The 23442-nt window shown below is 45.4% G+C and overlaps 3 protein-coding genes across 3 annotated transcripts in view; all 3 read left to right on the top strand.

The window, feature by feature from the left end:
• The first annotated feature begins 1049 nt into the window (after nucleotides 1–1049).
• Nucleotides 1050–7157, top strand: ccs (copper chaperone for superoxide dismutase). The gene is made up of 8 exons (XM_069172179.1): nucleotides 1050–1185; nucleotides 1415–1487; nucleotides 1852–1989; nucleotides 3326–3500; nucleotides 3729–3789; nucleotides 4194–4271; nucleotides 4378–4481; nucleotides 5215–7157. The coding sequence occupies exons 1-8, from the start codon at nucleotides 1051–1053 to the stop codon at nucleotides 5372–5374; spliced, it is 924 nt and encodes a 307-aa protein (XP_069028280.1). The 5' UTR covers nucleotide 1050; the 3' UTR covers nucleotides 5375–7157.
• A 416-nt stretch (nucleotides 7158–7573) lies between these two features.
• rbm14b (RNA binding motif protein 14b) lies at nucleotides 7574–12194 on the top strand. The gene is given in 6 exon segments (XM_069172263.1): nucleotides 7574–7654; nucleotides 9257–9609; nucleotides 9940–10963; nucleotides 11259–11372; nucleotides 11374–11500; nucleotides 11502–12194. Coding segments are annotated over 5 exon segments (1686 nt in total). The 5' UTR covers nucleotides 7574–7654; nucleotides 9257–9260; the 3' UTR covers nucleotides 11574–12194.
• A 6299-nt stretch (nucleotides 12195–18493) lies between these two features.
• The window catches only part of actn3b (actinin alpha 3b), a 32109-nt gene continuing 27160 nt past the window's right edge, over nucleotides 18494–23442 (top strand). The window contains exon 1 of the mRNA XM_069172258.1: nucleotides 18494–18873. Within this exon, the coding sequence (XP_069028359.1) occupies nucleotides 18739–18873 (135 nt within the window). The 5' untranslated portion in view covers nucleotides 18494–18738. The remainder of the gene's footprint in view (nucleotides 18874–23442) is intronic.

Here is a 23442-nt window from a genome sequence, read left to right as displayed (position 1 = left end):
CAGAGGGAGATATATCCATTAACTGTCTCCTGCTGCACAAGTGCATGTCAGAAACTGGTCATTTATGTAGATATGATAAAATACCTTTTTATTGGATCTTGTTTGGTTATTTTATCTGGAAATTGTTTCTCAATTGTTTCTCAAATGACTTTTCATAACAAAGTACTTTGACATCATAATAATCTAATATTATATAAGGTTTTATCCACATCGGTCATCACAATCAAATACAGTAAGCAGGTCAAAAGTATCTGCTTGTTCTGACAAAGTTACATCATCGTTGTATTGTCTGTAGGAATCTGGACTGTTACATTTGGAGAAAAAAAGCCTCTTAAACAAAGTTCCCGTGTACATTTTTAGATTTTCAGGTAAGTTAAATGTTCAGATGCTCCTTTTGATTTGAATTGAAACTTTTAAAAATGATTAGATTATTTAAAAAAAAGGTAATGTGAAGTAGCTTAAACTTTATATAAGTTTCTGCAGTTTGGAGATACACTACATTTTCCCTATCAATACACCTCACATGTAGGTACTTGGACCTTATTTTGGTGTCTCAATTAATGCCACTTCATACTTTACAAGCAAATCTTTGACGTTTTGCTCCTCTACAAATATTAATGTGCTATTTTTGCCAGTTATTTTGCAGATTATGATTTTTACATACACTAATCAGCTAAAAAAATATTATATATAAATTAGAAATACCGAACAATTCACCAGGGAGGTTAAAATTAGCTCCACATTGACATACTTCAATATAAAACAATGTACCGACTGTGTAATTGAGCTGCAGGCCTCATCTTATCTTTGGTTTATTAAGTCATTTTGGTGGGAAAAGTAATTTTATTGATGCTACTTTTACTTAAATTGAGTAAAAGATCCATTTTCTAATTTGTGAGGATTTGAATAAAGAAAAATATCTCACATATTTCTCAGTAAAGCCGAAGATCCGATTGTAATTCCTCTTAAATCAGGACAGGAAGCTGCAGTAACAGGAGATCGACGCTTGGCGGCAGTAACGTGCGCTCGCGTCGCTCTGACCTCACCAACATGGCGGCACCCGTCAGCAACTGCAGGAGGTTTATTTCCGTTTCTCGAAAACTGGGAAGTTTTCTGTTAAATTCCGTTTTTTTGGCCCAAGCGGCGTCGTGCGCCGACAAGATGGACTCCGAGAGACCGACCAAGGTTCGACGCAGATTTTCTTTTCCGCCTTTAGGCTCGTGTTTAGTTCTGGGACGACTGAAGAATATTGTCAAAATGTTGTTGTGCTGCTGTTGTGGTTAAAAGATCAAATGATTGACGTCGGTGTCAGCCTGTTGCGCAGTTAGATAACAGTCCAAGCTCACGTACCACAGTTATATATCTATATATATATGTCTATATAGGTGTTTAACGCCACATCTGTCCTCCACAGCTGGAGTTTGCGGTCCAGATGACCTGTGAAAGCTGTGCAGAGAAAGTCCGAGCTGCTCTGGAGGGGGAACCAGGTGAGAGAACGCGGAGAGGTTTGTAAGAGAAGTGTAAGAAAGTGTGTGCACACAGTAGCACTGAGAAAAGCTATCTGATCCTTGAAGTTGGAAAAAGCACAACTGTGAAATCACCAAAACAACTCCCTCAAAGAACCTCAGATAAAAACCACAGAAACAACGTAAACACAAACCTGACAAAACAGGAAAGAGTTGGGTTTTATTTTGAAACCCACAACAGGTGAAAACAGAATCTTCACATTTAAGATGATTAAAAACACAAAATATAGCAAAACTGAAAGAGCTGTATTTCATGACAAAATCTTATTATCACACTGAACTCGTCACTGAACATTTCTCTGTGTTTGTGTCGCCGTGTCTGCAGGAGTGAAGCTGCTCAGCATCGACGTCGGTAAGGAGGAGGTTCTGGTGGAGTCGGCTCGGTCCAGCTCGGAGGTTCAGGCTCTGATAGAAAGCACCGGACGCAGAGCCGTGCTGAAGGGCATCGGGGGGTCGGAGCGAGGTGACGTCTTTACTTCTGCTCGGACGTGTATTATCAGACTGGAGGCTTTATTAAGACAAAAGAAAACTACTTACAATCATCCAACGTTTTATTATTTGAGAATTTCTGAAATAAAATTAAAAAAAAAAAAAGTAGTTCGACATAAGAGATACATTTTAAGAAAAAGTGCATCGAGATTCATCTTCGGCGACCAAATATCATTTTAGATATTCAGCGTTTTAATTCTGCCTGTTTGAAGCACAAATGTACGATGATAATTATTCTTTGAGGATGTTGTTGTCAAAACCTTTTTGAAAAAGAGGTTTCGTAATCAGGGTTTGAAAGCAGCTTTATTTGTGGAGACACTTGGACCTGGTCACGTGTATCGATACAAGACAACACTTGGGATCTTTTTTTATTTTTTATTTATTTATCTACACACCAGGTGATCTGCAAACGCACTTCTGACCACGTCGTGCCTGTTTTGCAGCACGTGTTCAGCGCAGCTAATCTCTCGAACGCGGCGTGATGTGGTTGAATCGTTGCCGCCTGACGTTACCGTACCAGACGACTACATGGAGTCTGTGTACATAAACACAGTCTGCCGCTCTCGCTTTAAACTCTGTGTACTATTAGGTTCAGCCCGCAGATCAAATATAATGACGGTCAAGTCACCTGAGACGCATTTCTAATGCGTTCCTCTTCCACATGTGAACGGCAGCCTGTCTTTATTAGATCCACACACGTCTATACGTTAGAAAAATGACTCAGAGGCTGGATTCAAAATCGAACATTTATTCTTGCAAGAAGGAGCAAATACATGTACACTCAAAGCAGGATGTCCAGCAGAGCAGTGCTCAATGTCACTCCTCCTCCGTAGGGCAGCTTTTATACAGTGTGACAAACAGTTGACAGTCACCCCCCATTCACTTTGTATCTGCTTTCGTATGGTAATACTGAGTTGGCTGTAGGTCACAAGATAAGGACACGGGGGAGTTGTAAGAACTTTCCAGGAGTCACTTGCAAATAAGAGTAAAACAAAAGAAACCTTCCGGAGCCACTTGATGAGAAACTTTCCGGAGTCACTTGCAAATAAGAAGAAACAATCTTTTTTCTTTCCATCACGATACGTGCCGTGTTCACATACAGACGGACCAGAGAGTCTTTAATGTCCCAGAGGGAGTTTTGTTTTGGACCCGTTCCACACAAAATACACAGATAAACACACCACAACACGCATAACTAATAACAATAATCCTCCTCTGTGTTTTTACATCAGTGCAGTCTTTTCTAAAAAAAAAAAAAAAAAAAAGAATAGTGAATGCTCCTTTAAGATGTGTGTTCCCCTCCGTGACAGACCTGGGTGCAGCGGTGGCCATGTTGGCCGGCGTGGGGTCCATTCAGGGGGTGGTGCGGTTCCTGCAGCTGTCGGAGGAGCGCTGCCTGATCGACGGGACCGTCGACGGGTTGGAGCCGGGACCCCACGGCCTCCACGTCCACACACTGGGGGACCTCACGCTGGACTGCCTCAGGTGGGATCCACCGTTTCAGAGTGTCGTATATGAACTTTGGCTTCGGTCACTTGATCAAATGCACGTAAACAATTCCTGTATAATTTTTTTTTTTTTTATTTAAAAAAGGACGCGGAAGGAATTGGCCGAAATGCAAATTCTCAAAACCGATTAGCTACCTTCTGCTCGCTGATTGTTAAACTAACTCCTTTTTAGCTTGATTAACTTCCATTTCTCCTCCTCCTGCAGTTGTGGCGAGCACTACAACCCTTCAGGGAGACAGCACGGTGGTCCGGAGGACTCCGAGAGGGTACCGTCTGTTTTTTTTAGAGCTTCACAAAACAACTGTTTATATGATCACACATTTCATATAAATGGAGTTTACTGTCAGCTCGAGTGACAGGATCACAAAATACAGAAAATGAAAACTCCCCTCGCATCATAAATTGTGAAAGAAGCCGGTCCTGAGATGTAGTAAAGTGTCGGCATGACGATGTCCCTCTCAGGTTGCCAGATTTGTCCCGCGGGAGCCATTTTGAGCCGCTCTGCTGCAGGTTGCTAAATGTTCAGTAAAGTGTGCGAAAGAGCTTGAAGCTCTTTACGTTTCCTGGTGTGTCTGCGCCGTATTCTCCTCACGTATTTATGTTTATAGTTTGATCCGTAGTGGTGTCGTGTGGTTAAATGTCATTTTTGACGTGCGGCATTGTTTTCCAGCATGTAGGCGATCTGGGGAATATCGTGGCGGGAGATGATGGCAGAGCCTCCTTCCGACTGGAGGACCATCAGCTTAAGGTGACACACACACACACACACACACACACACACACACACACACAGAGCCATGTTTCTGAGGCTGCAGTACGGAGAGTTAAAACATACCTTGGTGCCCACGCTGCAGGTCTGGGACGTGATTGGTCGATCGCTGGTCGTGGATGCGGCGGAGGACGACCTGGGTCGGGGCGGTCACCCTCTCTCCAAACAGACTGGAAACTCTGGTGAACGGTGGGTGTCAAAGGGGGCGTTTCTGTTACTCCTTCAAAATAAAAGCATCTCCAGCTGGATTCATCAACGTTTACAGCAGGTGGACAAAATAACACGAACATTTTACAGCACGTTGTGACATTATTGTCCGTCGGCTCGATATTAATTCTGGAGGCTGTAGTTAATGTAGGTGATGATGTTTACAGTACATTATATAAAGTGTTATTTTGTTTAGAGTATGTAACTTGGTCATTAGTACATTTCTACATGTATACAGTGATCTAATTTGAAAATGATAAAAAAGGAGTTCAATAACTTTTGGAAACATTAACATTACCATGCAGATTGGTGCAACTGGCATTAAAGCTACAACAAACATTTATTTGACCTTAAAATCATTTTGACGGCACACTTATTTGCAATATGAAGAAGTGCACTTACTCAGAGAACTGGAGTTACTGTACGTCCAGTAACTACGAGCAATTAAAAAAAAAAAAAAAAAAAAAAGTTGTTGCAATGAACTGAGTTTAAGTGTCAAGATGCTAAAGAGGTTCATGAATGACTGAAATCTTATCAAGAGATGAGAAACCCGTCACTGGGAAAAGGAAAAAAAAAAAAACATTTATAAAACTATTTGTTGGTTTATTGTCAAGATAAACCTTAATGTTGAATAAATGTAAAATAATGTAAAAAATCATTTGTCGTGCGAACCGATTCGTCCTTCATGGGTGAATTTTTTTTCCTCCCTCATCAGGCTGGCCTGCGGGATCATCGCCCGATCAGCCGGCCTTTTCCAAAACGACAAAAAGATCTGTGCCTGCGACGGCGTCACGCTGTGGGAGGAGCGAGACCGGCCGATAGCAGGGAAAGGTCGGCGCAAGGTCAACCCGGAGACGCTGGCCGCGCACCTCTGAACCGCGGACGCCAACGCTGACGGCGGTTTGAAGAAAACGTTTGTGAAAAGCAGGTCGGCGCTGAAGGGAGGAAGACACTGAGGAAGATGTTTCCAGACAGCTGGACAGATGACCAAAGAGAGATGGCCTTAGTTTCTTGAAAACTGTCTTTGTGATAAAAAAAAAAAAAAAAATCTGTTGTTCTAGCAGTGGAGGTTAGTTTCCTCTGCACTAAAAGTCGCCTCCGATCAGCTCGATGTCCGTCAACGGGGTTCCTAACAGTTGTGCCTGTTCGAGTCGATGTGTCCGTTTTTTACCTGGCTGGAACAAATGTCCTTCAGTTTGTTGTGAGAGCGTCAAAGTTAATTATAGAAACCTCCTAGAAAGAAAAAAAATACTGCACTGCAGCTAAGTCTGTGTTCAAGTCACCCACTGAAGTGCTAAACACTGTTTTGAAGCTTCAAGTCTGGCATGTTGGTCATCTAAATGTTTTTTTTTTTTTGGGAGGGGGGGGCAGGAAGTGACCATATTTGGAGGAGCTAGGGAGGAGCTAGAGGCAGAACCAGAGGACAGTATGCCCCGCCCACCTACACTGGAAATCTGCCTGCACCCCAGACATGCCCATCAAAAGACACGCCCCCAAACATACCAGCCTGAGGCCTAATATCTAATTAATTATGAAATGATTTTCCGAAGGATCATGACAACACTGATCAGAAGTTATTGAACGACACTCTAATGACTCGTGGAAACACTTGGAGAAGTTGATGCTATTTAAATGGGAGTCTGTTGGGAGTTATTTTTTTTTTTTTTTTTGAGGCGGCCCCTTGTGGCACTCGGTGGTATCGCACTTTCCACACCCCAGAGAATACGTCCATTTTTATACCCAGTCTATCATCATGTAACAGAAATGTTTGTGAGGAAATTCACAAGAAAAGAAAAAAAAAGTGTAAAAATTCCAGGAACAAAATCTGTCAAAGCTCTTTAATTAAGGGGAACTTGACAAAAAAAAAAAAAAAAAAAAAAAAAGAAGTTTGGGAACCACAGAGTTTAATCTGCACTGTCAGCTGCATTTTCAACCCGTTCCTGCCTCCGTGTGTTCGTGTTCAATCAGTAAAGTGGTGTGAGCGGCTACGGGTACGAGGGATTAAACGAGAGCTCTGGGTGGGGGGGGGAAGAGTCGAATTCCTTCCAGAGTGAAAGGCCAAGAGGGGGTAAAAAAATGAGAGGGGGAGGCCTCGGAGGACTGTGTGCTCAGCTGTTTTTCCAACATGGCGTCCGAGTGCAGAGTTCCTTCAATCGCTGCTGTGGCCCACTTCAGAGCCGTACAGTGAGGGGAAGTGACAACTTATGTAATGTTTTCCAGACTTCCCCTTTTGTGTGTGTGTATATATATATGTATGTGTGTGTGTGTGTGTGTGATCAATGACGTATAAAATGAGGTTAAAAACTGCTGCCTGCTGACACTCGGCCCATTTTTCTTCTCGATGTCGACATCGGGACGTGGCGTGTGCACCATGTGCGAGTTTGCATTGATTTTTCCAAATTGAGCGTCTGTCTGCCTCAATAATCTTTATTCAATTCCTCCCACCTAAAATGTTCAGTGGGTGTCCTTTTCCATTTCTGCGTCTGGGCCCGGCACCACAAATCCACATGCAAAACGAAGGCTTTCATTATGGACTTGATTTATGGATTCTTTTATTTTGTAAATGTCAGTAAATGCCATTAATTCCCTCTTTATTAATGTGTGACCACTTGTCTGAGATGAGCATGATAAATTCACTAATAAAAATATAAAACTACACATTTCTTTTGCTATTTTTTGCTTGGTCAATGACTATCCACACTTTTTTCTGCTTCCATTTCCGGCGATGGATGACTTTTTTGCTTGTGCACATTAGCACTAATTTTGCTCTTCTCCTCTGTGGTTAAACATACGTGTCATATTTATTTCATAGCAACCTTTAAAAAAAACTAAAAAAAAAAACCCAGCTCTTTAATTGAACTCAACTCTACTTGTTGCTGGTTCCCTTTGGAGTACCGAACCCATCTGTGGCTTTGGAGCCTGGGCTCTTCCGGTGGCTGCAGTACATTAAACAGCTGGTTGTTTTCTGTGTGCATGTGCGTGGGTCATTTCTTGAGTGGCTTTTGGTAGGATTGAGCATCCTCCGTGTGCAGCAGCAGCAGCAGCAGCGGTACCCCTCCCCCTCCCTCCTCCCCCCTCCTGCAGCCGCTCCAGCAGAATGCCCGACGTTTCAAACGGAAGCAGGCGCTACCATTTTGAAATACAGCACCGCTTAGGTAAGATGGTAGATCCTTTTATTCAGTCTCCGTTTTTTTTTCTCCTGCTGTAATATTCTCATCTGAGCCGCATGGGAGGTAATTAAAAAAAAAAAAAAAAAAAAAAAAAAATCCGATTCGTCTCCGATCTCGAGTGGGTTCTTTTCGACGGGTACGTGGCCGCCGACAAAAGACCATTAAGACCTTGTTGTTGCACATGAGTCACTCGGTGTTGCTCTGTGTCCATTCCTGTTCGTACAAATGTGCTTGTCGTTGCATGGTATCGATCTCCTTACGGCGAGGCATGTGTTGTAATTACGTGTTTATCACATCTGACTTGTAATCCAGCGTGTTTTTTTTTGTTGTTGTTTTTTTTTTTTTTTACGAAGCTTTCTCCGCGCGTGTTTTATGTATTTTGTTCTTCCGCCTTTTGGATTTTGGTTCTCGCTTTGGACACACCGAGCGGAACCAACACGCATCTCCCCATTCACGGTTTAAAAAAAATAAATAATACATATATATATATATACATACGCGTTGAAACGATCCGGGGTGTCCAACCAACTTAAACTCTTTTTCGACCCCTTTTTTTTGTTTTGTGTTTGTTTGTTTTGCCACTTTAACGAGCCGAGCTGCGAAAATGTGTTGACTCAGCGTCGTGCTGCGTCATCAGGAAAAACCAGCTTCCCCCTGGTTATGCCTCAAATGAACCCAGTGAGCGTTCATGCAGCAGCAGCAGCAGCAGCCATATGTAAACGGGGTACCATCGCACATACACAGCGTGGAGACAGGGAAGCAGCATCTCTCTGAGGGAAGGAGGTTTCATTCAGCTTCCTGGATCCTAAAACCAAACAAATTGAAATGTCCGGTGTTATGTTCGTCGTTGTCCTTTTATTTATTTATTTATTTTTTTAAATGATTCACCGCCGCCCTTTAGGGAGGAAAGGTGTTGACCAAACCTCTTGAAACTCTCCTGGGTTTGACCTGTAGATCTGAGCACATTTCTTCTTTTTTTTCTTTTTTTTTTAACACAAAATGTTGTTTCATAAAAAGCTTAAGATCATCACGATAAATGCCTCGTGAATTGGTGCAAAAAAAAAAAAAAAATGTCCGTCTCCAGTGTGTGACTCATCGCTGTGCTGGGTAATCAAGGCCTGCTGACAAGTGAGGTGTTATTATGTGAAATCTCCTTTCAGACTGCCTCAGCTACATGGCGCATTAAAAACACGAAGCTCTGCCCGATGTTATCGGACCTGTTCGGTATTTAAATTGTGTAATTTGTATGTTAATGTCGTTTAAACATTTCCTCCCAAGTTGTTCCAGTTTTTTTTTTTTTGAATTTGAATTTGAGCGAAAGCTTGTCGGCGTCTTTACATCTGATATTTGTGTGTTTTTAATCTGTGGCTCTCCGGTCTGTCAGATTATCCGCTTTATCAGCGCAAAACAAACAGAAGTTTCATGTTGCGGAAATGGAGCGCGTCAGGTTTTTCTAATCCGAACTAACCGGGTCGACCGGGTCGGCCGTGCGCCGCGACGACTCCCACTTCCTCGTTAGACGGTTTCGTGCTCGGCTCAGTAGCTGTTGATCCCTGTCACTTATCCCGCCTCCCTCCTCTGTTCCAGCGCCATGGACAAGAGCAACACAGTGAAGCTCTTCGTGGGCAACCTGGCACTGGACACGACCCAGGAGGAGTTGTCCGCCATCTTCGAACCCTACGGCCAGGTGGTGAGCTGCAGCGTGCTGCGGCAGTTCGCCTTCGTGCACCTGCAGGGCGACGGCGCCGCCGAGCGCGCCATCCGGGAGCTCAACGGACGGGAGTTTCGCGGCCGCAATTTGGTGGTGGAGGAGTCGAGGGGGAGGCCGCTGCACTCCACCAAGGTGTTTGTGGGTAACCTGAGTGGGATGTGCACCACCGAAGACCTCCAGCAGCTGTTCCAGACATTTGGGAAAGTTCTCGAGTGTGACAAAGTCAAAGGTGAGCAAAGACTCTGGAAACATCTTGAGTTGTTTTTTTTTTTTAAATAGTGTTGGATTAGATTTTACTTTGGAGAGAGTGAAGTTATGCAGGTAAGAGATGTGTTTTACAGCCCAATTCCAGTTGTTGTATTGCTGGGAGTGTCTTCATGATGCAAGAGTTCAAAGTTCCCAGAGATAACGTCCCTGTTGTAAAGACAGAAAAGATGCTTTTCTTAGGTGCAATTCGGATTTTGTAGTAGAAGTAATAAGTAACTTCCTGTGGCGATGCCACTGTGATCCTAATTGTTGTCCCTGTGCTCAATGACAGCCAGGCATTCCTCTTCCGCAGGTTACGCCTTTGTTCACATGGAAAACAAGGAAGATGCGCTTCAGGCCATCGAGGCCCTGCACGGCACCTCCTTCAAGGGCCGCCCGCTGTCCGTAGAGCTGTCAAAGGTCCAGCCCAGCAAGCAGGCACCTACGGGGAAGATCCCGTGTGTGAACTGTGGGAAGCAGGGCCACTACGCTGGAGAATGCCCAGTGGGGAAGCCTTCTCTGGAGCAGTACCAGAGTCAGGCGGCGGTCCTGGCCGCGGCCGCTGCCGCCGCCGCCGGCCTGCCGCTGCAGGTCCAACAAAGCGTGCACAATTCAGTCTACAACACCTCCACCTTCGATCCCACGTACGCAGCTCTCACAGGGATTACCACTGGCACGCGTACTGACGGGAACCCCGTGAATCCGGCTGTTTACGGCGCCCTCGCCAGCCAGGTGTACGGTGCCAATGTTGCCAATCAGCTCTATGGAACGGTGGCCAATCAGGCAGCTCTTGCGTCGGGCGCGACGCAGGTATACAGCTCCATGGCGCCCAATATCTACGGCCAGGTGGCTGCGTCTCCAGCGGCCGCCGCCGCCTACTCGACTCCAGTTTACACCTCGGCCGTGGCTAACCAGCCCGTCTACCTGACTGCCGGTCACGGGATAGAAATGCCAACCGGAGCGGCCGCGGTCAACCCCGCCTACACCGTCTCCCCGGCAATCTACGGCGCCGCCACACCGGCCTACGCTCACATAAGCGCCATGGGAGCAGCGGACCCGACCACGGCCCTGTTCGAGGCTGCCAGGCAGGCGCATTACTTCGCCCAGGGCCAGCAGGTCATGGCTGAGCAGCAGACGGTGGCCGCCGCCGCGGCAGCGGCCGCCGCCGCAAAGTCTGGTGAGCGGGACCGCAGTCCTCTTCGGCGGTCGCTGCTACCGGACCCCGTGATGAAGCCATTTATCTACCAGCGGGCCAAGCCGCGCAGACCGCTGCTCCCCACGCCGGCCGGCCGAGCAGCCGAAGAGGCGGCGGAGGCTGCCGAGGACCCCATGGCCAGGTAGGACGTCGTCTTTGCAATCAGCTCAGCAGTGCCACGGAAACGTTTAGTGGCGTTTGCCTTTAGGAATGCTCGTGTTTGTTTAATTTGTTTGATGACGCTCAGTCGTCCTCGTAGTACATTTCTAACGGTCGATGGATGCTTAATTGAATCGTTTGTGTTCTCTTCGGGCACTCTTGTGGCCGCCCACGCGCCGCCATAAACGCCCCCCTGCTGTCCCTCCTCCCACCGCGACGCTCCTCTCCCTGCCCTAACCCATTCCCTATTTCTATCCATCCTTCCTCCCCTGTCGTAGGTACTACGCGGAGTACTACCAGCAGCTGCAGCAGTACCCGCAGTTCCAGTACGCCTACCCGCCACCGAGCACAATGACCGCCATCCCCGGCATGTCGGCCGTGTCCGCGGTCCCCGGCCGTGTCCGCGATGTCCGCCCAGTCGGTCGCCACGCTGGACGCCCTCAGGCCAGTGGTCCCCACCGCCGCGGCAGTGGCAGCCGCCATGGCTGCGCCCAGGGTGTATGAGCCGCCGTTGCCGCCGCCCCACGCGCAAGGAGGCCATCCTCCGCCGCCCCGAACTCTCCCTTCACACGCCTGAGCCCCCCTTCCGATAGTCGCACACAGCTCTCTGCCCCCCTTCCCTCTTTGCCCTGAACCCCCCCCCCCCCCCCCCCATCTCCTCCTCCACCCCAAACTTGACCACCTTACAGCAGCTGTATGTATGTGTGTGTGTGTGTGTGTGTGTGTGTGTGTGTGAGAGAGTTTGTGTGTGGGCTGTGGTTTTTAAACTGGGGGCTCCTTGGTTTATTAACCTGCTTTTTGAGGGACTCGATCAGCTAACCTTGGTCCAGTTTGCATGCACACAGTGCAGCCACGAAAGGGAGGCTCTCATCTGTCGTATGGGCATTCTTTGCTTCTCAGTTTTGCTTTTTTTTATCATGCCAGTCTCACACTTGTGCCAGTATTAGACTGACCCGGTCGGTCGTTTCATATGCCTTTATTTCTGCAAACCAGTTTATGATTTTTCTAAGGCCAAAATCGACGATAAACGACATCAGCCATCCTTCTTAGGCCGAGATGATCAGTTCGGGCAGCTAATTTGAAACCTTTTTTGCCTTATGTTGAAGACTTTAGATTTATAATGTGAGCAGATGGGAAGTCAGATTAACACATATTGTGTACCGGCTGCATTGGATTGTGTCCAACAGAGCCAAGGTTGATGTGTTTTGGGGAGGGGGGGCGGGGGGGGGGGGGGTCGTTTGTCTCGAATGTGATGCGTGAACGAGTGAGTCGTCCGGGCTCTTGACCTTGCAGCGCACAAACGCAGCAGCTAAGACTGCGCCTTGCAGAAAAAACAAAACAAAAACCCCCCGTAAAGCACACGTATACGTACTGTAATGTATGTTTGGATCTCTCCTTGACCCCCTTTTTTATTTTTTTTTATTTTATGTTTTTCCCTGAATCCCTCCCCCACCTTTATTCTAACTACAGCGCTGAAAGACACTGCTTCACCTCTCTTTCTCTTTCTAACTACAGCTGCCTACCTCTTTCAGTAAATTTCAGTGTAGATTATATTCTATTCTATCCTGTTTCACACTTTTCACCCGGTCAGCAGTTCCTGCTCCTCATCGAGGGTACAGGGTCAACGGTTTAGAGAGGGAGGAGCCAGATTTCGGTGACAGACACTTGTCGATATTCTGTATTAAGTCCTCCTTCATTTTCTGAGGCCTTTTTAAAAAAAAAAAGACAAATAGTATAAATGTTTTGTTTGTTTTAAGTGTAGTTTACATGTGATTGTAAGTCAGCCTTGGGATATAATGAGCTGTAAATGGTAAAAAAAAACCCACAAAAAAACAAACACGTGTAACTACTGAAACGAGCTGTTTACAAAAAAAAGCATCTTTGAATCGCATCCTGTTAGGAATCATGACGAAATGTGACAAGCTCAATCATGTGCCTATAAGCCTCGAGTGAAGTGCATTAAGTGGAGGGATCTCCCATTTTAAGTGCTTTTGACATTACTTTTTAATCATTTCAGAGAGTGGGTGGGGGGGCGTTGGGGGTGGGGGGTGGAGGGAATAACAGGAGCCCTCCGGAGCTTCGTATCCAGAAAGCGACGCAGCAGTGAAGCTTTCTCTTGGATTTGCACTCCTGTTGTAAATTTGTTTCATATCATGCGTTTTTTTTGTTTTTTTTTAAAAAGCCACAAACTGAGCCCGACAGGTTCAGAATTAGCCGCTGGTTTTTAAGCAGAAACGACAGAGATAGCACCAATGAAGTGAGAGATGGGGCAGTGTCTTCCAGTTGCCCCCAAATATCCCTGCTTTTTTTATATATATATATATATATATATATATATATTTTTTTTTTTTTTTTTGTTTATTTTTGTTTGTTTGTTTGTTTTTTGCTTTTTTTGTATCCTCCTAAATACCAGACCGGCTTTGGATTGTAGCTGCAAAAAAAAAAAAAAAAACACGTTTGTGTCTGTTTTGATTTAGTTGTCGCATCTTGTAGTTTGTTTGTGACAAATTGTTTGTGACATTCGGATAGTCGTGATACAGAAACGAACTCAAACTGAACGTGGTCGTAAAGGCATTTTTTTCGGGACCCGTTCAGTCCCAAGACGACTTAAAACAATCACTTAAGAGGTTTTTTTTTTTTTTTTTTTTTTTTTGCAACTACTGTTTGACAGCGGTCTGATGCGCACACACAGACAGACCCTCTGAAATCACCTTACTGCCTCATTATCTCCCCCCCTCTTCCCCCCCCATCCTCCCTCTCTCCTCCTGTGTTTATTTTTTTTTTTTTGTGGTTAAGTGACTTTTTTTTGCATCTCACAGTGTAATCTTTCTGTGTCGTATATACAAACACATACCAGTTGCATCCTTTGTAGAACTATGTGGTTTGCGAAATGTCTTGTTTGCCATGTTTGAGACCGTATTTTTTAGAGGAGTATTTTAATTTTTTGCCTTTTTTTTTTTTTTTTTTTTTAGAGAAAAGACAAAAGACGAGTTAAAAAAACCAACAAAAAAAAACAATCGGCATGCTTTTTATTGAGAATATGTATACTATAAACCTTATTATAATAAAGAATGTTTGGCTGACTACTGTGGTAAAAGAAAGCAAAAAAAAAAGGGTTTGGACATTTCCCCTTTCTTCTTGTTTATGTTGTTCTTCTCCACTATCTGTCTCTCTTGTGTAAAATGACCACCAGACCCATTTGACTGGGGACCCGGGGGGAGACAGGTGTAGATGCTGGCCCAGCTTTGCTCTCTTTGGTCAGGGTAAGTGCGGGTTGGTGCTCCTTTCTCTCTCCAGCCTCTCAAAACTCTGTGCAAACCAAAAAAAAAACAAAAAAATGCACGTGGAAAGGGGTTTGCTTTTGACCAAATGCATTTGGACTTTTAATGCCGGTAAGAAATGTTTGATTTGGGCCTCCATAAAAAGGAAATCCTGCAGAAATGAAATTATGCACAGTGTGAAATGACATTGAGAGCTGGGGAGAGGCACACAGATAGAATGGCCTGGGTGCATTTTGATCTGTGGAGCAGTCCTGTTTCCTGGGGGGGAGGGGGGGTTGTTGATGGGTGTGCGTCTGGTCTGGTCTGGTCTGGTCTGGTCTCTCCCTGCTGCACCAAATTCTCCCTCCTCTCCGTGTGTCTCTTTGTCCGACTCTACACTCTCAGACCTGCATGTGTGATAATCTGTAACTCTGCCGCACAAAAAAAAGCACAAAAAAAAAAGCCCCACAGACAAATCCAGCTCTGAACTAACTATCTCAACTGAATTAGGTCACCGTGCCACCTGGAACGGCCAGCGTGCAGCCGTGCGTGAGCGTGGCAGCGTGAGCCTTGGGGACGACTTTTAGCGCGACGCCACCGCAGTGGGAACTCGTTCTCTCTCTCTTCGCCACTAAAGGTAAATGAAAAAACAACAGCAAAAAAAAAAAAAAAAAAAAAAATCATAAAAGCACTGACCTCTCCTCCCTCCGCCCCACCTGCCGCCCCCGTCCTTTGACTGTGCCTTGACCAAACACCCACCCCCACCCCCCCAACCCTCCCTCCATCACCACCTCCTCCCTTCTTCTCTCCCTCCAAACCGTAACTCCTCTTATGCTGCGATTGGCAGTGCCGCACCTACGGCCTTGTGCTTCTCCTCGGCGGGGGTGGTGGGCAGGGTGGGGTCGACTGACGGCACCTGAGCGAGTGAATAAAAGGGTGTGACGTGCGATCAGAGAGAGAGAGAGAGTGTGTGTGTGTGTGTGTTGTGTTTGAAAGACCAAACTTTTTTTCCCGGGTGGTGTCGTTCATTGACTGGCGAGGCTTTGCAGAAATGCGGACACACCCCCCACCCGTCCCCCTGCCCGCTAGTCTCCACCGCCGTATTCGCCGCCCTCACCCACCCACCCTTCCTCTCCCTCCCCTCCCCCCTCCTCCTCCTCCTCCTCCCACCTCAAACCCCGCCCTCCTGTCCCCCATGCGCCTCTCCTCTCCGCCGTCCACACACACACAAAGCGCTTCTTCTTCCGCCGCCACCGCCGCCGCCACCTCAGATCTGGGTTCGTGGCTCTGGCTCGGACTCAACTTCCCAGAACCACCCACCTGACCCAAACTCCCCCCTCCCCTCCCCCTCATCCTCCCCCTCTGTTACCGTAGAGGCCTGGGCGTTGCCAATGGACAGTGTGTGTGTGTGGTGGCCCGCCGCCGGACTCGGTAACATGACGCAGAAAGACTTCAGTGTGGGACGAGTCGCTTTCTTGCTAAAAAACAAACAAACAAACAAACTTTTGAATGCTGGGTTTTTGCGCTGCAATGGCTGCTGGAAGGGATCTTAACTTATCGGCTCAATTACATCCAAAACCGATAAACCGACCTCCAGACTGGAGGCTTTAACAGTTTCCTCTGGGTCCCTCACAGCCTGCGTGCCAATCAGAAACATCCTATAAGATAGGCCTCCACGTGCGAGGCCAGTCTGACCTGCAGATTCTCACCAATCTCAGGATTTTTATAGGACTTTTCTGGTACGGCCAGTTTCTGTTTCTCTGACACCGGGATCAGCTGGACATGTTGCTTTGACTACCTGTTAAACTGTGCTGAGATGGAGAGCTTTTTTTAATCCTCACAAACAGAGACGAGTTGTCTGGCGTTTTGCTCTTTGACAGCTGGACTCGAGACAAAAGATGGCGCTGCCTTCTGTCCGCCTAACCAACAAACGAAGGGGGGAAAAAGAAGGTGGTGAGGAATGAATAGATGAGTTGGTTATAAGGTGAGTCGGTAGTTGGAGGATCTTTTTGTCCTTAACTTCATCCACCTGATCTTGGAGGAGCCAATTGTTGAAAAAGAGAAAACTGGCTAAAAATCTCAATCCTAAATCTTGTGTTTATACTGTGTGTCCTAATAATGTGTCTCCGACTGAAGTGTCGATATCCGGGATACACTTCATCGTTATCCACTTAAAAAAATTGAATTTATTTCCAGACTTATATAAAAGCCATGCATCATATGCCACCAAGACAAACAGTAAGTTCATCTTTTGACCGCGCAAATTTGCATGCAGTGTGGAAATTCGGTGCAGCTGCGCACACCAGCTTTGCTACGAACAACGCAGCTCCGACTGACTCCCGCTCTCAGCCTCCATGATCAGGCCACACGGTGCTCCACCTCACCCCCCCCCCCCCCCCCCCCCCCCCCCCCCCCTATACACACACACACACACACACACACACACTCTCCTTACTTCAAGGCTTCCTCTGGTGCTTGTAAAGTCTGAGCTTCCCATGCTTGGGTGAATGCAGCCATGCAGCCCCCCCCCCCCCCCCCCCGCCGCATTCTGTGGTTTGGACAGCTGAAGAACACACACACATCTCTATTGTGTTGTTTTGACGGCATCCTCGCAGGTTTCGTCTTTTTTTTTTTCTGCAGCAGAGATCAGCTATGTGTGTGTGTGTGTGTGTGTGTGTGTGTGTGTGTGTGTGTATATATCTGGAGCCCCGGTCCAGTTTAGGTTTGAGCACAACGAACCCTGTAGACCACGTTGCCTTTGAGTTAGCTTTTTTCTTTACAGTGAATCTTTTAGCACAGATATAAATTGCAGACATCAGACTCTACCGATGCTCGTTATTTCTTTTCGGATAAAGACACCAACAGTAGTCTTACATCAGATTTGACCTCGTCTACAAAGGGGGGAGGGGGGAGGCGGACGCTATACGCACACCTGCAGAATACAATGCAGTTCAATGCACGATCCCTGCATGGATTCTTTCCACCTTTTAAGCCGCCCACAGTGTTCAATTAATGTTAATTTGAAGTTTTTGGGAAAAAAAACAAACAATTCTTTCCAGTTCTGCTGGATGTATTGATGGCGTATTGGCTTGCATTGCATTCGAAGGAGTTCACGTTATTTTGTCCACCCCCCTGTCCTTCTGTGTTTAGTAGCCGCAAGTTTGTCCTTCTACATGTCATCATCAAACCTCCACACAGTTGGCATCATGTCGACGGCGATCAGTCGTTCCAGTTCAGCTCGCCGGTAATGTACATAACGTTAACCACAAAATAGTCACGTCAGTAGCTGAGCTCCTTCAAGTAGGTTAATGGACCAGGCTTTAGTGTAGTTAAACCAAACGCTCCATTAATTACAATCTAAATCATTCTAGTTTCCAAAGACGTCGAGGGGTGACGGAATAATGTGTCATCTCAGGAGGGTAGCCGTCTCGGATCTGCTCGTTTTTTTTTTTTTTTTCAAAGAAATTTGTTCCGGCACAAAAGCATGAAAGAGAGGATTTTGAGTTGATGAATGTTGGAATCAAACGTCTGCGTCAACATGTTTACTGTGAATGACAAATCCTGATATAAACACAAATTATATTGTACGGTTGTGTATGCCTGCATAATATGCCTTTTAATCTGTATTTCTTAAAATGTTGAGGCATTTTTTTTTTCAGTGCATGATGATCATGAATAAAAATTCCTTTTTTTTCTCATAAAAGTGTCTCCATCTCTTTTATTAACTTCTGCATGCAAACAATACAGAATATCATGGATGCTGTATATATATATATATATATATATTGATATATATTTATAAATCTGTGATAGGTTATGATGCATTTACCTGCAGCCTAATTTTTAGCATGTGTGGAATAAGATGGTCTGCAGTGCACCTCATGGCTGCTTTGCCTGAGGTGAGAACTATATTCTTTGGGGGGGGGGGACCTGTCCAAAAAGTTCCCTTTAGATCTCATATTTTCTGAGACTATTAGATTTAGTTGTTTGATCTTGTTTTATAGAAGAAGAAGGCTGAAACTACACAGGCCCGAGTTTACCATTGAGGATCAGCAACAGGTGCATTGCACAGGCCATAAAAACCTCTCTGGTGAGAGGGGGCGTGATTGACGTGCCTCCACACCACTCACGGGCCCTCTTATCGCTGTCCGCGGGAGACGACTCCGCCCTTCACGCCTTTTTCGGGTCAGAACCTGATACCCAAGCGGTCGGTTCCCATACTTATTGGGGTGCGGTCACGTGTGCCACTTTTGACCAGGAAAGGAGCACCGGCCAACAGGGTCTTCTGGTAGTGGGAGCACCACCTCCGCACAGGCACCTCGCACCAGTGGAGTCTGGTCTCTGCAGCCCCTGACTGTCTCTCCCCCCCTGAAAGCGAGACCCCTCGTCTCAAGGAGGTTCTTACCCTCACGGCGTCATCGTCGTTTGTTTTGCTGATTAATTTTTTTTCTTTCTATAAGCTGAGGGGGACGCGTGAGGTCCTGACAAAGGCGGAACGATGACAGCTGTCGAAACCCAAATGACATACAGCAACTCCTACACGATCCAACATGAAGAAGTGTACATGACCCAAGAGGACGACTGGGACAGGGACCTGCTGCTGGACCCTGCCTGGGAGAAGCAGCAGAGAAAGGTAGGTTCGGGTTCGTTGGAGGCTCCGAGCTGCGGGCTGCGCTTTGTGCGCCCGTGCGTAATTACGCACAGATTTTTTTTTTACCCATACTGACACATTTACGCCAGTGACTGGCTTTTTTCTTATGCATTTATTAACACGTTAACACGACAAAACTGGATTATTCTCGGAACCACCGGCGTGCCTCTGACAGTGTTAAACCCACAACAGCCCGATATGAAACTGGGCGTCTGCGCCTTGGCTGTCCTCGCAGCTGGCACTTCAGTCCTGCTGGAAGCTGTGTGGGCAGATATTTTAGGCCGAGGAACTTTCTCAGTGTTGTCTTTCAGTTCCCCCCGATTGCCTTGCAGACTGTCTAAATATAAAACCACCCTTCTCAGACTTTTTTTTTTTTTTTTTTTTTTTTTTTTTTTGTGCCTACTTTTAAGTCTTAAGTCGTACGTTTAATCATAATTTAACAACATTAAGACCATTTTGAAGCAGGTTTTAAACACTCTTGAGTGCGGAGGCCAGCCGTTACCATGGCGACACTGGGGCCTTTTTGCCACGAGCACGCGCACTGACAGGTGTGTTTAACGAGCTGCCGGAGCAAAAAAAAAAAAAAAAAAGTTAACTGACAGAAGTGACGTCTGCCGCGGCGAGATAAAAGAAAAACAACAACAACAAAAAACAAAAAGTGGGACGACGAAAACAAACCGTGAAGGTTAATAACAGTTTCCTCCTTTTTTTTGTCTTGTTAAAAGTTTCAGCCCAGTGGGGAGATAGTACTAATGTTTGGTTGGATAGCTTAGCCATGCTCGTTGCTACCTGGTCGCCATCTTGGATGAGTGTTTTCGAAAAAAAGTACACCCTGTTTTATTTTTTTTTTTGAAGTTATTTATTAAGTTTTAACTATTTCTCCGGTATTAAGGTTGTTTTAAGGTTGTTTTAAGGCCTGGATGTAGTTTGAACTGTCAGCCGTGTCTGAATTAACGACTTCTGTTTACACTGTATTGATCTGCTGACCGAGCATCCAAATCAGAGCAAATATAAACATATAGACATTTAAAATAACTTTATTTTTTTATTTTTTATTACTTGCACTGTGTTTGTGCAAAAGTTAACAATTGGAGTTTTATATTAAAACAATCAGACACTTCCTACTGCCGTTTGTTTTGGAGCAACAGATATAAAAAAAAAAAAAAGAAGAAGAAGAATCATTATAGTGCGACAGGTGTAATATTTTTTTGGGTTATAGAGTATTTCAGGGTTGTAGAAATGTCTTCCAAATAATAGCAGGCGTTGGGAAAAGACGATTCACACCCTCTTATAGTCTCAAATGTGATAATGAATGTGAATTCACGCTCATATGTACCCTGCTTGTTACAGTGTGGTTTTGATGCGGCTGCCAGAACCTCTGATCTCCTCACAGACGTCCTCTCATCTAACCTGCATCATCTTTTGTTTTTTGGGGGGGGGGGATTCGTAGCGGCATTTTACAGGACGTATTCACTGTGGTGAATCTGCAGGATTCGTCCTGTAAATGTAAAATGTCGTCCCCCCCCACTCCCCCCCCTCCCGCCTATAGAGCGGCAGCACAGTGACAGGCTGAGAGACCTCAACAGATGGAGAGAGAGAGAGAGAGATGGCAAGGCTGGTAGATATACACCCCGGGTTGGTTTCACAGACCTACAAATAAACATCTTCCTAAAAATACATTTTTAACTTGCTCCAGCTCCCCCCCCCCTGCCGCCCCCCCCCACCGCCCCGACTACATCCATCGCTCTTTTTCTATCGCCTCTGTCACGTTGAACACTTCCTCTCACCTCAAATCTGTGAGCACGTCTTGTTTTTCCTTTTTTCTGGGTCTGTTACAGGAGTCCCTCTTTTTTTTTTTTTCCTCCCCCTTCGTCCCATGCACCTGCCAATCTTTTACATGTAAGGCGATACAGCGGGCCTCCGGCGGGCCTTGCGCAGCCGAGCGAGCCTTTAGGTCTTCGCCACTGAACTTCCCTGGGGGAGCAGGGTCACGGTACTCGGTTGCTCTCCTCGGCATGTCAGATGTAGCTCAAGGAGCTGATATCAGCCCGTGAATATAGCCGGTGCATCATTTTGCAGTGTAATGAATATGAAGGGGAAAGCCTCGCTGCACCTGTTGTCTCCTCTTATCCTGGAAATTTCAGTGGAAAAAGCTGCTCACCACTTGACGCAGTAGTAAAGTGTTTGTCAACACACAGTGATGCTGAATCTGATACTGGACTTCAGAAATAGTGTGTGTGGGCGTGGGTTTATGTGTGTGTGTGTGTGTGTGTGAATTGTAACATCTTGACATCGGTTTATATTTATCAGGAAGCATCTCTGGTAGTTTGCTAACTAAATGATTCATGGCTTGATTTTGACAAGGAATTAAATTTAATAGGAGTTGGCAAAATTTTGTGTCAGATATTGCATCTAGCGAGGGCTGCCGGGGGCGTGGGGGGGAGGAGGAGGAGGAGGAGGAGGGGGATGAAAGGACGGAGCGATGAGATCTGGCTACGTCTTGTCTTGGCAATCATCTTTCCTCAAAGTAATCCCAGAAATAAGAACGGCCCGGTTGTCAGGCCGATTCCAGAGACGAGGTGAAAAGGGCCCGTTAGGGGGAAAGAAGTAGATGTTTTTCATGAACTCTCAGAGCTTATTGATGTCTGACAACTTGGAGAGTTTCTGCTTGAGCACATGAGCGTGATCAATATCTGTTTTAAAGATGAACTCTCAGCTCAGAGGACTGACGAGGCTGTGATGCTGAACACGCAGCAATTTATTTGAAGGACGTATGCTGTTGTATAGTAGACAGTTCCTGTAATAACTTGCAGCTCTTATGTTTAAGTTTTTTGGGTTTTTTTGTGCTTCTATAATGAAATGAGAAGATAAAACAAAACGGAAAATGTCAATACGCCAAAAAAAAAAAAAGAAACGTCACCCCGTCTGACTTAAGCCATCTTATGTTTCACATTGTTTAAGAGTTCAGCTGCTATCTGACTAAGTGAATGCTGTCTAGCGAAAGCTCATGTTAGCAATAACCTATAAATAAACATTACATAGGGGTTATCAGCAGCCTTATTGGACAAGCAGATCTATTAGCTGAGAGTATATCAAAACAAACGTGCACAAACTAAATAAATTGAGCTCTTATTCGTGTTAAAATTGACACTCGTCTTGAAAACTATAGAAATAATCAGCCAATTTTTTTCTTCTATTAAATATAGTTGGTTTAACCACTTCACAGTTTAAGGAGTGAAGGGAAAGTTAACCTAAAGTAATAAATAATGCAACATTAATTGACAATGATATCTACAAAAGCATTGAAAATAAAAAAAAGTTAACCTCATGTTCTCATAATCATCCAAATGTTTTTATTCAAATTGAAAAAAATAAATATGACCTTACAGAAAAACTTTAAAATAATACAATATATTCTTTTAGATCGTGACTAATTCAATTAATTAAAAGCTGATTATGTGGCCTAATCATGAACATTTATTCCCAGGGCTCGCATTAATAATCATTCCCACTGATGCTGCACTTGTATTAGTTGTATCTTCACGTGTCTCTAAATGAGATTTGCAGTAAAACCCACATTATTTGTCGGTGCTCTTTCTATCGCGTCGTACTCAGTTCTCGTTAAAATGAATGAAAAAAAAGAGCAATCGTCGTCAGATTGCAGTGTTTTTAAAGTCGTGTCCAGTAATGTGATATTTACCCACTCAACCTAATGTAATGCCCCCCCCCCCACCCCTGTGTGTGGGTGAGGTGAGATCCCGGGCTGCTGCTGCGTAATCGAATCTATCCCCGTCTAATCTCGTTCTGCATTTGAACAAGTCAGCTGGCAGTGCGGCGGCCAGACGGGGTCATCGATCTCAACTCCTACCTGGTGCTCCACCAGACAATCCTAAAAACACAAGCCGTGCTCGGGTCGCACGGAGGCAGTGAATTGCATTGAAGTATGCTCTCCGAGCTCCTCTGTTCTCACCGGGTAATGGCTTCCTGAGAGCGACCTGGAGAGAAAAAAAAAAAAAAGTACAAAAGGTGTTGCTTTAAATCAGAGTAATGTTATCCACATTTCTGGTTATGTTGGAAGCGCCACATAAAAACGACACTTCAACGAATGCTCTCGGCCCCGTTGGCGACGTTGAGGTCGTTAGCCTGTTTGAATTCCCGTCTGTCCTCAGCTAAACTCCGCATGTTTTTAAAATGTGCTGCGTTACACAGCAGTCTTACTGAAAAGACACTGAAGTCGCATTAAACCATCGATAATGAATTTGCCACGTGTTTCCTTCACAGTGAAGATATGCTGTTGCATAATAATGCAGTAGAAGTCGCTCTCATCTCAACCACTCCGACGGTCTTTTTCTTTCTTTTTTTTTTTATATCCTAGAGGATGAAATTAGATGATTTTTTAATGTAAAACATTATTTTTTTTCAGCTCAGCGACGTCTCCTTCGGGTAAAAATGTTGGTAAAGTCACTTTATACCCAAGATAAACCGTTAGATGGTCCAATCCAATATCAGTCCACAGAAGATTATTCGCTTGTTTGTCTCACACCTTAAAAC

The sequence above is a fragment of the Embiotoca jacksoni genome, unplaced genomic scaffold, assembly GCF_022577435.1.
Source record: "Embiotoca jacksoni isolate LCO1_2020_lvr unplaced genomic scaffold, fEmbJac1.0.p SCAF_51, whole genome shotgun sequence".
Taxonomy (NCBI): domain Eukaryota; kingdom Metazoa; phylum Chordata; class Actinopteri; family Embiotocidae; genus Embiotoca; species Embiotoca jacksoni.
The sequence above is the reverse complement of the archived record's forward strand: the minus strand, read 5'-3'. Positions and strand labels throughout refer to the sequence as shown.